General features: G+C 41.3%; 2 protein-coding genes across 4 annotated transcripts; both read left to right on the plus strand.

The window, feature by feature from the left end:
* Positions 1-2,353: 2,353 nt before the first annotated feature.
* Positions 2,354-3,881, plus strand: LOC122888752 (urocortin-3-like). Of its 2 annotated transcripts, none has more exons than XM_044223566.1 (2): positions 2,354-2,492; positions 3,042-3,881. In XM_044223566.1, exon 2 carries the CDS (start codon positions 3,057-3,059, stop codon positions 3,432-3,434), a length of 378 nt encoding a protein of 125 aa, XP_044079501.1. In that variant the 5' UTR covers positions 2,354-2,492; positions 3,042-3,056; the 3' UTR covers positions 3,435-3,881. The 2 variants fall into 2 exon arrangements, with proteins under 2 accessions (XP_044079501.1, XP_044079509.1); XM_044223574.1 differs by having other exon boundaries at positions 3,045-3,881.
* A 1,558-nt stretch (positions 3,882-5,439) lies between these two features.
* cidec (cell death inducing DFFA like effector c) lies at positions 5,440-11,882 on the plus strand. 2 transcript variants are annotated; one of them, XM_044223544.1, is made up of 6 exons: positions 5,440-5,531; positions 7,759-7,827; positions 7,925-8,078; positions 8,175-8,324; positions 9,010-9,194; positions 10,774-11,882. In XM_044223544.1, exons 2-6 carry the CDS (start codon positions 7,775-7,777, stop codon positions 10,952-10,954), a joined length of 723 nt encoding a protein of 240 aa, XP_044079479.1. In that variant the 5' UTR covers positions 5,440-5,531; positions 7,759-7,774; the 3' UTR covers positions 10,955-11,882. The 2 variants fall into 2 exon arrangements, with proteins under 2 accessions (XP_044079479.1, XP_044079488.1); XM_044223553.1 differs by lacking the exon at positions 5,440-5,531 and adding an exon at positions 7,239-7,398.
* The last annotated feature ends 676 nt before the right edge of the window (positions 11,883-12,558 follow it).

A 12,558-nucleotide genomic window follows, 5' to 3' on the forward strand; every position in this document is an offset into this window, starting at 1 on the left:
CCCTGTTTGTAGGCTCCTGAATGTTAAAAGCATTTTGAGGATACTGCATCTGCCACATTTAATTCCACACTTATTGCCAGGACAGAAAGCCACACATCAAAGAATTTCAGTGTCACTGTCATTAGTTTTCTAGAAAACAAGGACAGAAGATGACATTGATGAACACAGATGTTATCCATACATCTTAATGTTTCTCCTAAAAGAACACTTGTTCTCTTTTCGTTGTCCCTGTGTACTGTCCTCTGAATATATGAGGTTTATATATCACCTTGCATTTTGCCTTCCTTGGATGATAAACCAGGACCTGCTGTGATTATATATGTTATATCTTGAGTCATAGACATGACATCATCTTAGATTCATATGTAGTTCTGCGTCATGCTGTATCTGTGACAATAATGCTACTGGTGTACAACCCAGGACATCTCTGTTTGCTGCTGGATGACTTTTGTGTGACCCGTGTTTGTTTATCTGAGGGTAACTGAGACAGCTCATAATCCTGAGGGCCCAACTATCGTAACAAGGCTGTAATTTTAATATTCATATCATTAGTCAGATGAGGATAAGTCCCTTGATGGGCTGGACTGGAGGTGACTCAAGACATGAGGTAGGCTTTGTCTTGCTCAGCCTCCTTCCTGGGCCTGACAGCCTCTTCCTCCTTGTTGTTTTCCAGAGGGCTTTCTCTGTGATTGCTCCTCTGTCCAACCTCCCAACACTCCCCTCCTCTCCTTTCTGTAAATAGAAAGATTTTTGTACTCATACATTATGGTCCCTTAAGTGGCAACAATGCTGAGTGTCCAACATTTTGATTGAATTTTTCCATGTCATACCTGGCAAACACGTCAAGATGCCACACAAGGGGACAACATCAGTAAAAAAGAGCTGATACTGATTGTTGGATCTTCAATCAAGCCTATCTTTGGAACCTACAGAGCAAGCTCCTTTTATTCTACTTCAAACATTAAGAAGCATAAATCCCATTTAAAAAATGCAATCACCTCCCTCAACTCTAAGTGATGATACCACATTTAGTGGCTGTTGCTCCCAACTACATGCTCCCTGTAGAATTTAATCAGTCGCAGTAATGTGGGACAATCTGGGCCTGCTCGTTCATGTAGAACTTAGAGTTAGTGACGTAAGCTGCTTGTTTTAGGTCCTGGAGATTTGCCTGTAGTCTGACTACTTGATGAGAAAATGTTCTTTTTTTTAAAAAAAACAAAAAACATGCTGTTTTAGTAAAACTACAAACAAGTATACAGTGCATACATGATATTTATATGGCCTTGTAGTATCACACCTTCACCCTTTGCCTGAGATTGTCTCAAGGTCATGATACAGTTAAACTAGCCAATTGGAGGCCTTTGGTGGACCCTGTCCATTGAGCATTGTTTCAGAGATCCTGGTGATCAACTGGGCTAAGGATGAGAAATCATGTTCAGTGAGGTTGTTACTCTTTCAAGAATAATGTTCTCTTTTAATAGTGGAGTCATGATTCTGTATTTAAGGAGAAAGAGGTCATCTGATTTTTGGATGATCCTGGAACAGCAGGGAAGCCTGGTGGTTCCAGAAACAGTCCAGTAACTGCAGGGTGTTAGGTGTGATCCCTATGTGTTGTTGTGCCTTGTTAATGAAGGGTCTGATGGGTAACTGCCATTCACTGTCCATACCTACACCATAACCTGATAGTAAGATAAGGTATCAGTCATTCTGTTAAATTTTATGAGGATTAGGTGCTCGTGAAATAAAGTTGAATGTTTATGAATGAGTGCGCACATTCACTCCGAGCAGAGTCTTAAGTGTTAGAAATTGTTAGAAATCACAAACACAATAGAAACTAAAAAATGGTGATCACAACAATCTGTAAAAGCATGAATGTTGTTTGTCTTAACATATCATATGCACCCCATTGTGATGATGAGACTGTGGTCACCCGGTCTGCATGGATGATTGACAACACATGAACTCATAACACCATGATAAGAACGTGATTGTTTTTTTGTTTTTTGCAGCGTGTTGATACTTAACTTTTGAACAGAGATGGTGGGTTTCAGTTGTGCTTTGACTGCAGACTGGGGCAACTATCCAATTCATTATAGGCAAAGTATTGTGATTACCATCATGTTATTTTTAGAAAGAGAAAGATAGCAATGCGTGTAGAGGAAATGAGATGAAATGAGGGGAGGGTGATGGGGTGTAGAGATGTAAAAGATAAACAGAGAGGGGAAGGGGCAGTGTCACGGCGAAGACCGACGTGGATGAAGACGAAGTCGTGGACGAGCATGCAGAAGTCCAGTTGAACATCCGACTGCGTGCCACACAGGTCGCTCCTCCAGTAGCTCAAGAAGAAGTAGTAGCTGGGAGACAGAAGATACAGTGTTAGAGGACATCTGAGGGTCAAAGACAAGAGATCATTACCAAAGCCCTGCTTTAGACCAGAGGAAGGAGAAGTGCCTTTTTGTCAAGTTACCGACTTTTCACAGTGGTGACACCGAGTAAGTATCGATTTGGGATTATGACACTTGATCATGCTTACCCATACATGTCAGAAAATGTTAGAAAGTTTGTAAAGTATGTTAGACAAAATACTGGATAACATATTGGAGAATTAATAATTCTCTGCAGAAAACTATGCATGTTCAACATGCTTTTCAGAAGCTATATTTCAAATCTACCAATTACTGCACAGTGGATAGATCCTGTGTCTCAATTTGGTAGAGACTACTGAAATGTAAATCTTGCTTAGATGTTCCTGTTGATGGAGATTACATTCCATGTACAAAATAGCAGGAATTTAACTCCACTGTTGCATCATATCCTACACAATTCCTATCTAAAAGCCTTCTGGTTTTCATCACTAACCTCACTTTATGACTTAAGTGCGATTTTCATATGAAATCAGTAAAGAATGACGGTTTCAGATGGTTTCCTTGGTCACAGTATTGCAAAGAAGAAAATTCCTGATGCATGCCATCACCGAGAGAAGCCTTGCAGTGTTGCAGTTGTGAAATGCAACTGGCTGATCTGTTCTTCTTCTCTCCCAGTAGACAGTCCTGACCATGAGAAGCGTGCGTGTGTGTTTCTGCCTGGCTCTGCTGCTGCCTTGGTGTGTCCAGAGCCAGAGGAGCAGTCCCGCTCTTGCCAAACTTGATGAAGACACACAGAGGGACGAGCTGGCTGTCGACATCCTAAACCGCAGCGGTGTGTTGAACTCATTGCTCCGTTCAGAGCGTCACAGTGTGCTCCGGCGAGCACGAGCCCCGCGCCCATCCTCCCAGGTGCCAAAGAGAGCCCAGCAGGGGTCCCGCTTCTCCCTGTCCCTCGATGTTCCCACCAGCATCCTCAGTGTCCTCATAGACCTGGCCAAGAACCAGGACATGAGAACCAAGGCAGCAGCCAATGCAGAACTGATGGCACGAATAGGCAAGAGGAAATAAGAAGCGGGGCCCCTGGGAGCTGTCAGGAGCTCGATGGACAAAATCTCACCTCACAGAGGAGTTAACTTCTTACATTGTGGCACTGGCGCCTGGTTAGAAACAATGTTAGTTCAGGTGAAAACAGTCATTGCGGTCAGTATCTATCCTTTAGAGCTTAGATCTGCTTTACTTTTATACTTGTATTAAATGATTATATTACCTCATACTACACCCAAACCCCTCCATGGACTGACTCTTGAAACAGAAGTAATTAGAAAGAACGGTGTAAAACATAAACAAAAAGGACCCTGCACACAATGTAAGATGAAGCTGGTCTTTTGTCTCAGATTATTTACTCATGGGTCAGAAACTGTGATCACGTTCTGAAATCTGTTTCTTGTGTTTGCATGTGTAATTTTGAATTCAAAGAAAAGGTTGTTCAATTAAATCCAATATGCTAATAATTTATTTCCTCTCAAGTCTAATTCATTTCACTCTGCATTGATATCAGGCATGCTTAGTATAATTTCAAGCATCAGCAACCCATAAAGCACAAATGAATGGGTATGAGCCAAATGAGCCTGCGTCACCCTCAGCAGGGTCTGATATGTGATAACAGGACAAAGACCTGGGCAGGATATTGACCTCTGAAAGAAGAACAGACCCATTCCATGGACCTTTGTTCACCGATACTTGATAAATTTGGCAAACAAGTTGCAGCTATTTTAAGTCTGATGCATTATCTGCTCTACATTAGACTAATATCTGTGGCATGATTCATCTGTGCTCCTGCAGTGAGCATGAAATGTGAAGCAGAGTGAAATAAACTGCTCATCTGATTTACATTTGAGTTTGTTCTGTTTTGTGCTGGTCATAACCTTAATTCTATAATAGTTAAAGCCAATACAGTGCAATACAATATTACATCACCTTTATATAATATGATGCAGCTACACTGGAAGTAGTAAGGCCACTATGAAGTCACTACTGGACATCATAGAAACTCTCCAAATATACAAATGACCCAGCAATTATTCACACATTAGCATTTGATTGTTGCCCCAGCTGGCATCAAGGAGCTCAGGGTTGTTTGTATTGCCATGAGAATATTGTAACAATAATCTTTTTATTAAGGAAGCCTAAATGGTTTTCTCAGGCAGCAGTTACAGCAGTTATCACAGCCAATGAACCACAAAGGAAACTAGCATGTCTGCTGCATGAATGCTGTGATTTAAATTGAAAAATAATATGAAACTCCGCTCATCCTCATGAGGCAGTTATCACAATAAATATTTTACTGGAGGCTACTCTGTTTTATGTAATGAGTGCAGTCCTCTGAGAAACCTCCATCTTAATTTAGCCTTTTCAGTTTGGGTTTAAAGTTGTTGCACAGATGAATTAGTGTATTTCTGCTACAGTTGCTAATATTACAGGAAATAAACTTGGACCCAAGCGGTTTCCAGTGCCAATGGTAAACACTTATTCAAGAACTGTACTTCAGTGTTTCCATTACATTCTACTTTATACTTGTACTCCACTGCATTTCAAACTGAAAATATTGTCCACTACATTTATCTGACAGATTTACCAGCAGAGGTGGGTATGAGTTACATTTACCCCGTTACATGTAGGCCCCATTAAGTCACTTTTTGAGTAAACTGTAGCCATATTTGTAGTTTTAATGCAGCATACTTTTTACTCTTCCTTACAAATGACCACTGCGCTCCTTATTGAAATGGACTTCCACAAGTGACTGGAGGTGTTTCCTACCTGCTGAAGTCAAAGCTGAAGCAGTTCGTCGTTTGTCCACACGATGTCCTCGTTGTCTCTCTTCCACCCAGAGACTGCAATTAACAGGTCTTAACTATGGCTACTCTTAGCTTACAGTTTGGTGAAAGACGGCTCCTCATATCGTCAAATATATCCATTATGCACACCTCTTCACTGGAAAGCCTACATTTTAAATGCTCGAGAGGTAGCATTAACAGAGGGAGAGAAAGTAGCCAAAATGGCGCCAACTGTGGTTGTTAATCAGTCTGATCCAGGTGTTGTTAATTAGTGCTGAGGCAGTGACGGGCTCAGTGGAGGCGCTTTACAGCAGGAACACACACGACAAAAGTAAGTGTGAATATTTTACTGTTTCCTTTTTAATGGGGTTTTTAATCATATTTTGTTCTATAAAATATTAAACAAGGCTGTGCGCACATTTCAAAGAAACCAGTGCATTTCTATTAGGCTACTACAAATTTAGCATTATGCTATGGTGGTATTGTATTATCTCATTTGTGATGAAGGTTACCACAGTTTCTTCTATATTCTATTAAGGCCTACCTCTTAGTGGTTGTAATATTCAAGTTTTTTTTCCACAAGTCTACTCCATTCTGTCCATATTTTAAGTACAGGAGGTTTTTTTTGTTATACTAATTTGTGTTACTCACACAGAACCCCAGTCCTCATCTGAAAATCCCACATTTTAATTCTGACTCACTTTCCCAAAGTTTTGATGCTCCCTTTTCTACTTTACAGAGGGTCTTTGTTTGCCATTTTAGTAGTGTGACAATCAACGTGAATAAAGGTTTATACCCTGTCCAGTAAGTTTTACTCCCATTTCCTCTATTTCCATTCATAATGCCCCAGTTGTGCAGGGTGTGAATGATGTGCTGCTCAGCTGTGTGTAAACTTTCAGACTCACAGATAGCGTGACATAGCCACTGGCAATGTCATGTGAACTGTGTGAGAGAACAGCAGTGTGATTCTCTGGCCTTTCATCTGAACTAACGTTTATTTAAGTGGGGCAGTATATCTCTTAATGTCACACTGGGTCACTTCTGGTCCACAGACAGAAAAATACTTCAACACTAACACTATCATTACCAGTTGAATGTGGTCTTGAACAAGGAACGCGAAACTTTTTTTGATAGTCCTGCATTATCATAGTAGCCGTGGCTCTGCTTCTTCCTACTAAAACAGCAGATTTTAAAATTGTGCCTTGGTAAGATTTCTGTCACGTCACTTTTAATTGTCGCAAGTGTACATAGGTGATCTCAGACTACCTGTAGCTTTAGTTGTGTAACGTAATGTGGTAACACTGGGAGGTCTGGGCACTCCTTGTCTGCATAAGCTGACACACCAATGTGTAAGATAACGTGGTGAACATTGAACGATGACCTAATTTGAGAAATCTTCTTTGAGAAAGCAAGATTTGTGCTTTCCTGCAATCACATCACTGTCATTTATTGTCCTCGACCTCTGGCAGAGACAACGGGTAAGGTGCAAATTGTTAACAAAGTTCTCTCAGAAGTTGAAGTCTATATGAAAAAACAGCCGTAGTTTTCCCCTTTTGAAATAAAGGGAACAGTACCCAAATAGCTGTATTAATGCAAGATCACAACTTTATTCTCCCTTTTTCACTATAATTAAAGGGGAAAAATTAAACTAGAACATAGCAGCTATCACCTGTTTCTTGTCTGTGTGTTAAATAATTTTAGATTGTCCAGATTGTATTTGAAATCAGATTTACTTGGAAATTGTGTTGGAAATGAACATTTTGACCACAAGCTGTAATGTGACAAATCATATTGTTGGAGGTAGCCTGAGAATTATGACCGCTTCACTGTAAATGTTGTGCATATGACATAGATGTAAGTGAGAAAATGTGTTTTTTGCTATTTGGGTGAATTGGCCCTTTAGGAAGCTCAGTTAATGTAACTGTTTCTTTATATAACTGGCTTTCGCAGGGGAGGGTCAGTGGGAGTGGAGAATTACTCAATAATGCTGGCAGTTTGCAACTAGCTTAAGAGTCATCAGCACAAAGTTCAGCGACCATGTGGTGCAAGAACCAACAGAAGACAGTGTACGTTATCAGAGAGGATTAGTGGTCAAAACAGAGTTAGGAGCAGAACTTTAGGAACACAACTACCACTATAAGGATAATACTCAAACACGGTCAGGACGACAGCTGGTGAAGTGTCACCTTTCTATAACTGTAAGATTATTTATCTTGTAGATTTTTGTGTCTCTTTATTGGGACATTATTGTGAAAAGTATGTAGTTTATTGAAGAAAAGAGTTTGTTTTACAGATTAGGTTTAGCTGTGATAGATGTACGTGTGTAGGCCTTGACACATTAAACAGGGCCACTACCAGAATTTGCTTTCGATCGTTTGCCTTTTTAATTTATTGTTGGAATGTAAAATGTACTAACTTTTTCAAGCTGCAATATTCGCTCAAAGCTACTACTTGCTCCTTCTGTGAGACCTGTTAGTAATGTTACCCTTTGCTAATGACGATGTGTTGCCTTGCAGTTTAAAGTCTAACTGCTAAACTGATGCTACATCCAATCACAGGTCGAGGTGCTCGCAGATGGATTACGCTATGAAGTCTCTCAGCCTTCTGACTCCGTCTTCCCTCTCCAAGTAAGAGCACCGCGCCATGAGTTGGATGGGACAGTCGAGGCTGTCACCAGTTAATAGTTGATAAGAAGGTTTAACATTATGAAGTCTTATCTCTCAGGTGTGTGACAGCCAGCGTCTCAGCCAGTGCTTCCATGACCCAGCAGCTCCTGTCGGGTCGAGCTCCTCGGCCGAAGCCCTTCAGGGTCACAAATGCTGACCGCAGTGTGAAGAAGGGCATCATGGCAGACACGCTTGAAGACCTGATGAACAAGGTAAGGAAGGGGATGTGATGTGTTGAAAGGGCTGAGGAGGAATTGTGATGTAGTTGAGGGCGGCACTTATGTTCCTTTCTGTGCCTGCTCTCTCAGGTCAGCGACTCGTTGAGTGTACCGTGTGTCAGCGCACTGGTGCTGGATGAAGATGGCACAGGGGTGGACACAGAGGAGTTCTTCCAGACACAGCCCGAAAACACTGTCTTCATGGTCCTGGAAAAGGGCCAGAAGTGGACCCCACAACCAGTATGATAGTGTTTGACCCTTTTCACATCAACCACTAGGTGACACTGTTGATCAGCTGCCTCAGCTTTAAATTGCACAGTGTGACATATTGATCGTCAGAGTTTGTTGTGCCAGTGATTCTTTGATGTAGTGACTGGACAGACATAGGAAATATGCTTCTTTAATGCAGCAGCCATGGATATGGATGGCACATGGGTCTGTAGCCTGAAGAATAATACATTGACTATTCAGTGAAATTTAATCAGCAAATATTTGATCCTTCAAACTGAATAGGGGAGTAATATGTCATTCTGCAATAGCAGAACAAAGGGTAAACGCCAGAGATTGGTTTATAACTTATTAATTTTTAGAGAAGAGTCAACGTCTGGGGTTGAATATTAATCAGACCCAGAGGTATCTAATTTCAATGGTGTTCACCCAAATTAATTTCCATAGAAATTGATGCATGCGGTGATTTGCATCCCCCCTTAAATGTTTACTCTGGTGACCTCACACTGACCTTGCTTAATTGTCATTTGCCTTTCCCATCATCACTGGCAGGAGCTGCTTCAGTCTGTAATCCAACCGTCTGCTGGTGGCGCTGGGTGCTGTCCTTCCGTCAAGTTTGCTGGCTGTAATCACACCAACGAAATGTGTCTGTACCCATTTGCCCTGACTTATGTTTTCTCTTCCTGTCACCTCACAGAACAGCCCCTTCAGAGATCAGCTCAGTGAGTGCAGGCACCGGACAGATGTGGCCAAGGTGACGTTTGACCTCTACAAGAACAACCCCAAGGATTTTATTGGCTGCCTGAACATGAAAGCAACCCTGTACGGTGTTTATTCGGTGTCCTATGACCTGCGCTGTTACGCTGCCAAAAAGATGCTGAAGTAAGTGAAAGAGCCTGCCAAATATCTGAAACCTTCTGATATTTTTATGCTTTTGCGTTGAACTATTATGCAATGCTGTGTCTGTTTTTTCTTCGTGTCAAAGCATTTCTCGGACTTTATTGATGCACATGTTTGTATCCCTAGTAATAGTTTAAACCAGAGATGAAAATTGAGACATTTTAATGAGTTTCTAATCAATAAATGATAAAGCACCATTGCAATGCAACCACACACTAACAATTCAATTTAGAATTTTCTGGTTCATTTTCTACTGTATATCAGCTGCAATATATTAACTCCAGTTACAGTATTCTGTGCACAAAACCTGACAGACATGTTGAGTCTAAAATCACATTTGACTGTGTATACCCCTGTGGGTGGTGGAGTTGAAATGAGATTGCAGAATAACAAAGGCTAGATTATACTGAGATTAATTTTGGGAGGAGTTATGTCATCGCTGCTGAGATTTGCTGGCTTTCAGCTTTGGCACGGAGCTTCAGTCGGAGAGGATTACATTTTGCAGACTTGTCAAATATGAGGCCTTTGTGCTCGCATTGCAGAGCAAGATTTTCTTTCTTAGATGTCAGTTTTTTGAGATGCAGTTAAAGCTACGATAGGTAACGTGGGAGAAACTAGCAAGAGGCAGCTAGATTTTAAAAGTATCCAACCGAAAAAATCCCACCCCCTCCCTTCAGGCGTCCCTCCAAAGCCACTCCCCCCAAATCACATGTGTAGGTAGACATGAAGGTAGGCCAGCCAATTGGCTGGGCTTATTACAGGCCTGCCACAGATACTAGATTTTTTAAATTATTTTTTCTTTCAGAGCATTTGATTTACTGATTGCTGTTGGGATGTAAAGAGAACTTCAACAAATAGAACAAAAAATGCTTCTGAAATGTATTACCTACCCTAGCTTTAATGTGAGAAATGATCCTCTGAGGTTGTGAATCAGTCATTTTCTCGTCAGCTGGTGCAATCGGTCATGCTTGCCTATTTCATTTTCTGTGACAATTACTCAAGAAATGTCATTTTTTCAGATAATATTCTCATATATACAGATGGGTGACAAATTAAAGGAAAAACCAACATGAAGTGTCTTAGTATGGAGTCAGGCTACCACGAGCAGAAACACAAACATAGCCAGACATAACAAAAGGACATATAGCATCAGAGACAGTCACAGACATCACTAAATAGATTTGAAGATAAGTTTATATTATGTTATTTGGTCTTATGGAGATGGTGGTGGAGAGCATTGTTAGCATTCTTACACGTTGGTCCAAAATCTTCCAAAGGTGTGAAACTGGGTTGAGCTCTGGTGACTGTAAAGGCCGTAGCATTTTATTCACATCATTTTCATCCTCACCAAACCATTCAGTGAGCTCTGGTGCCCGGAAGCATCTGCATTTGATATGTTTCTCCACTCTTTTTTTATTCAGGTTTTTCCTTTTAATTTGTCCCTCGTCTGCATGTATATCCCAAGTTAGTCAAATGCTGTGTTTGTCTGTTCAACCGTCTCAGCAGATGGGAATTTGCCATTTATGACCACTCTCTGTCTCTTTCTGCGCTGTGCTTTCAGGGAGGCTCTGCGATGGACCATCTTCTCCATGCAGGCCACAGGCCACATCCTGCTGGGCTCCTCCTGCTACATTGAGCAGCTGCTGGAGGAGGAGGAGCGAGCAGAGAAGAGCCTGACGCTGCCACAGGAAAGCAGGATCAGGCAGCTGCAGAACATGCTGCTGGGAAAGATATCCCACTGACAATGGACTGGAGCTGACGATGGTGGAGCAAACACATTGTCCATTCTTAGATTTGGGACACAACGTAGATGTCACAGATGAAACCGGTGATCTCGACCTGTCCATGTCAGTTTCCTGTGCAGTTTGCTGACGTGTCAGACATTGCATCGGCCTTTTCTCACAGTCACTTTCTTGCTCTGTTACATTTCTTTGCTCCCTAAGTTTGTAGAAGCTGACACCACAAGCTATTCCTCAGAAAGCACTTTTACTCACTATTGTGTAACTTTTTCCTATGGAGATGAATAAATAAAACTAACACTTTTTTTTATTTTCCCTGTTCCTGAAAGTCCATTAAGTCTACAATACAGTAGGTCTACAAGTGGGCTTAGATGTGCAGTGTGAGTCCATTAGCCTGGCTTTGTGTGTGTGTGTGTGGTTCCTGGTCATAGTAAGTGTATTTGGTAACAGGTCCAGCTGTCTCTCCCACGCTTCCCTAATTGTCCCCTGGCCTGCACTGGCCTGTCAGCTGCAGCCTGCCTCTGCCTAAGTTAAAACCAGAGGAAGAGAACGAAGGAAGAGCAAGCAGCTGCAGGGGGCGAGGGGACGGAAGCAAACCACAATACTGAGACAGAGAGAGAGAGAGATGATGGCTTCAGCTGGTTGCAAAAGTGCCACTTTTGCCAATTTGTCTTGGAAGGTGGCAGCAAAAAGCTGAGAACAGATTTGAACCAAATTGGCTGCCTGATATTATCCAGAAGAATATAAATGTCTGTGGTATAGATTCAGTAGGTCAAGAGTCAGAGTATCAACTCCCCTGTCTTATCATCTGCTGGTTTCTGCTATTTTTCTCGATGTTCTGTTTACAGAAAATATAGAAACACAGTCACAGGTGGTCATCTGATTCAGTTCATGTTTACGTGAAATACAATAAATACCCCACATAATATCAGTTGGTTTATTGTTTTCTAATGTATTATTGAAGGTTATGGATGTTGTTTAAATGTAATGAATGATGGGATGATTAATACATTTTCTTATTTGTTTGCGCTGGCATTTCATCAAATAAATCACATCTCACGCATGGACTCGAGCTCAACACCCACATGCAAACAAACACAACATGAAAGTGCCATTACTTTGTTTGCGCTGAAATTAGTCATGATGTGCATGCTGACTGTCTTTCGTGCTCTAATCTACATTTGTTGTAGTTCCCAGTATTCCCAAATGGCACTATTCAAGTGTATTGAATTTTAGCCATACAATTGTCTGCATTTAGATTGGTTTCAACAGTATCGGCCGGTTGCTCGTCTGCTGAACAAGTTTGTGCTCCAGCTGAAAATATCCAACCCTGCACTGCTGCTGCCTTGAAGTTTGAGCTCAAATATATAGCTTTACTGTATATTCTGTAGTCATTAGAAGACAACCTCTGATCCAAATGTAAACAAAACCACCAGAATCACTCGACTCAAGATTGGAACCTGCTGTCACTCTCAAAATAATTGACAGGTCTTTTCAAAAGGAACACAAGAAACAAACCAATAACAACTTTCAGATGTTATTGGTTTGTTTGCACATAGCAGGAAAACAGGCCTATAATCATAACGACGACAAGTTATTCAAAATGT

The sequence above is a fragment of the Siniperca chuatsi genome, linkage group LG2 (assembly GCF_020085105.1).
Source record: "Siniperca chuatsi isolate FFG_IHB_CAS linkage group LG2, ASM2008510v1, whole genome shotgun sequence".
In the NCBI taxonomy this organism is placed as follows: Eukaryota; Metazoa; Chordata; class Actinopteri; order Centrarchiformes; family Sinipercidae; genus Siniperca; species Siniperca chuatsi.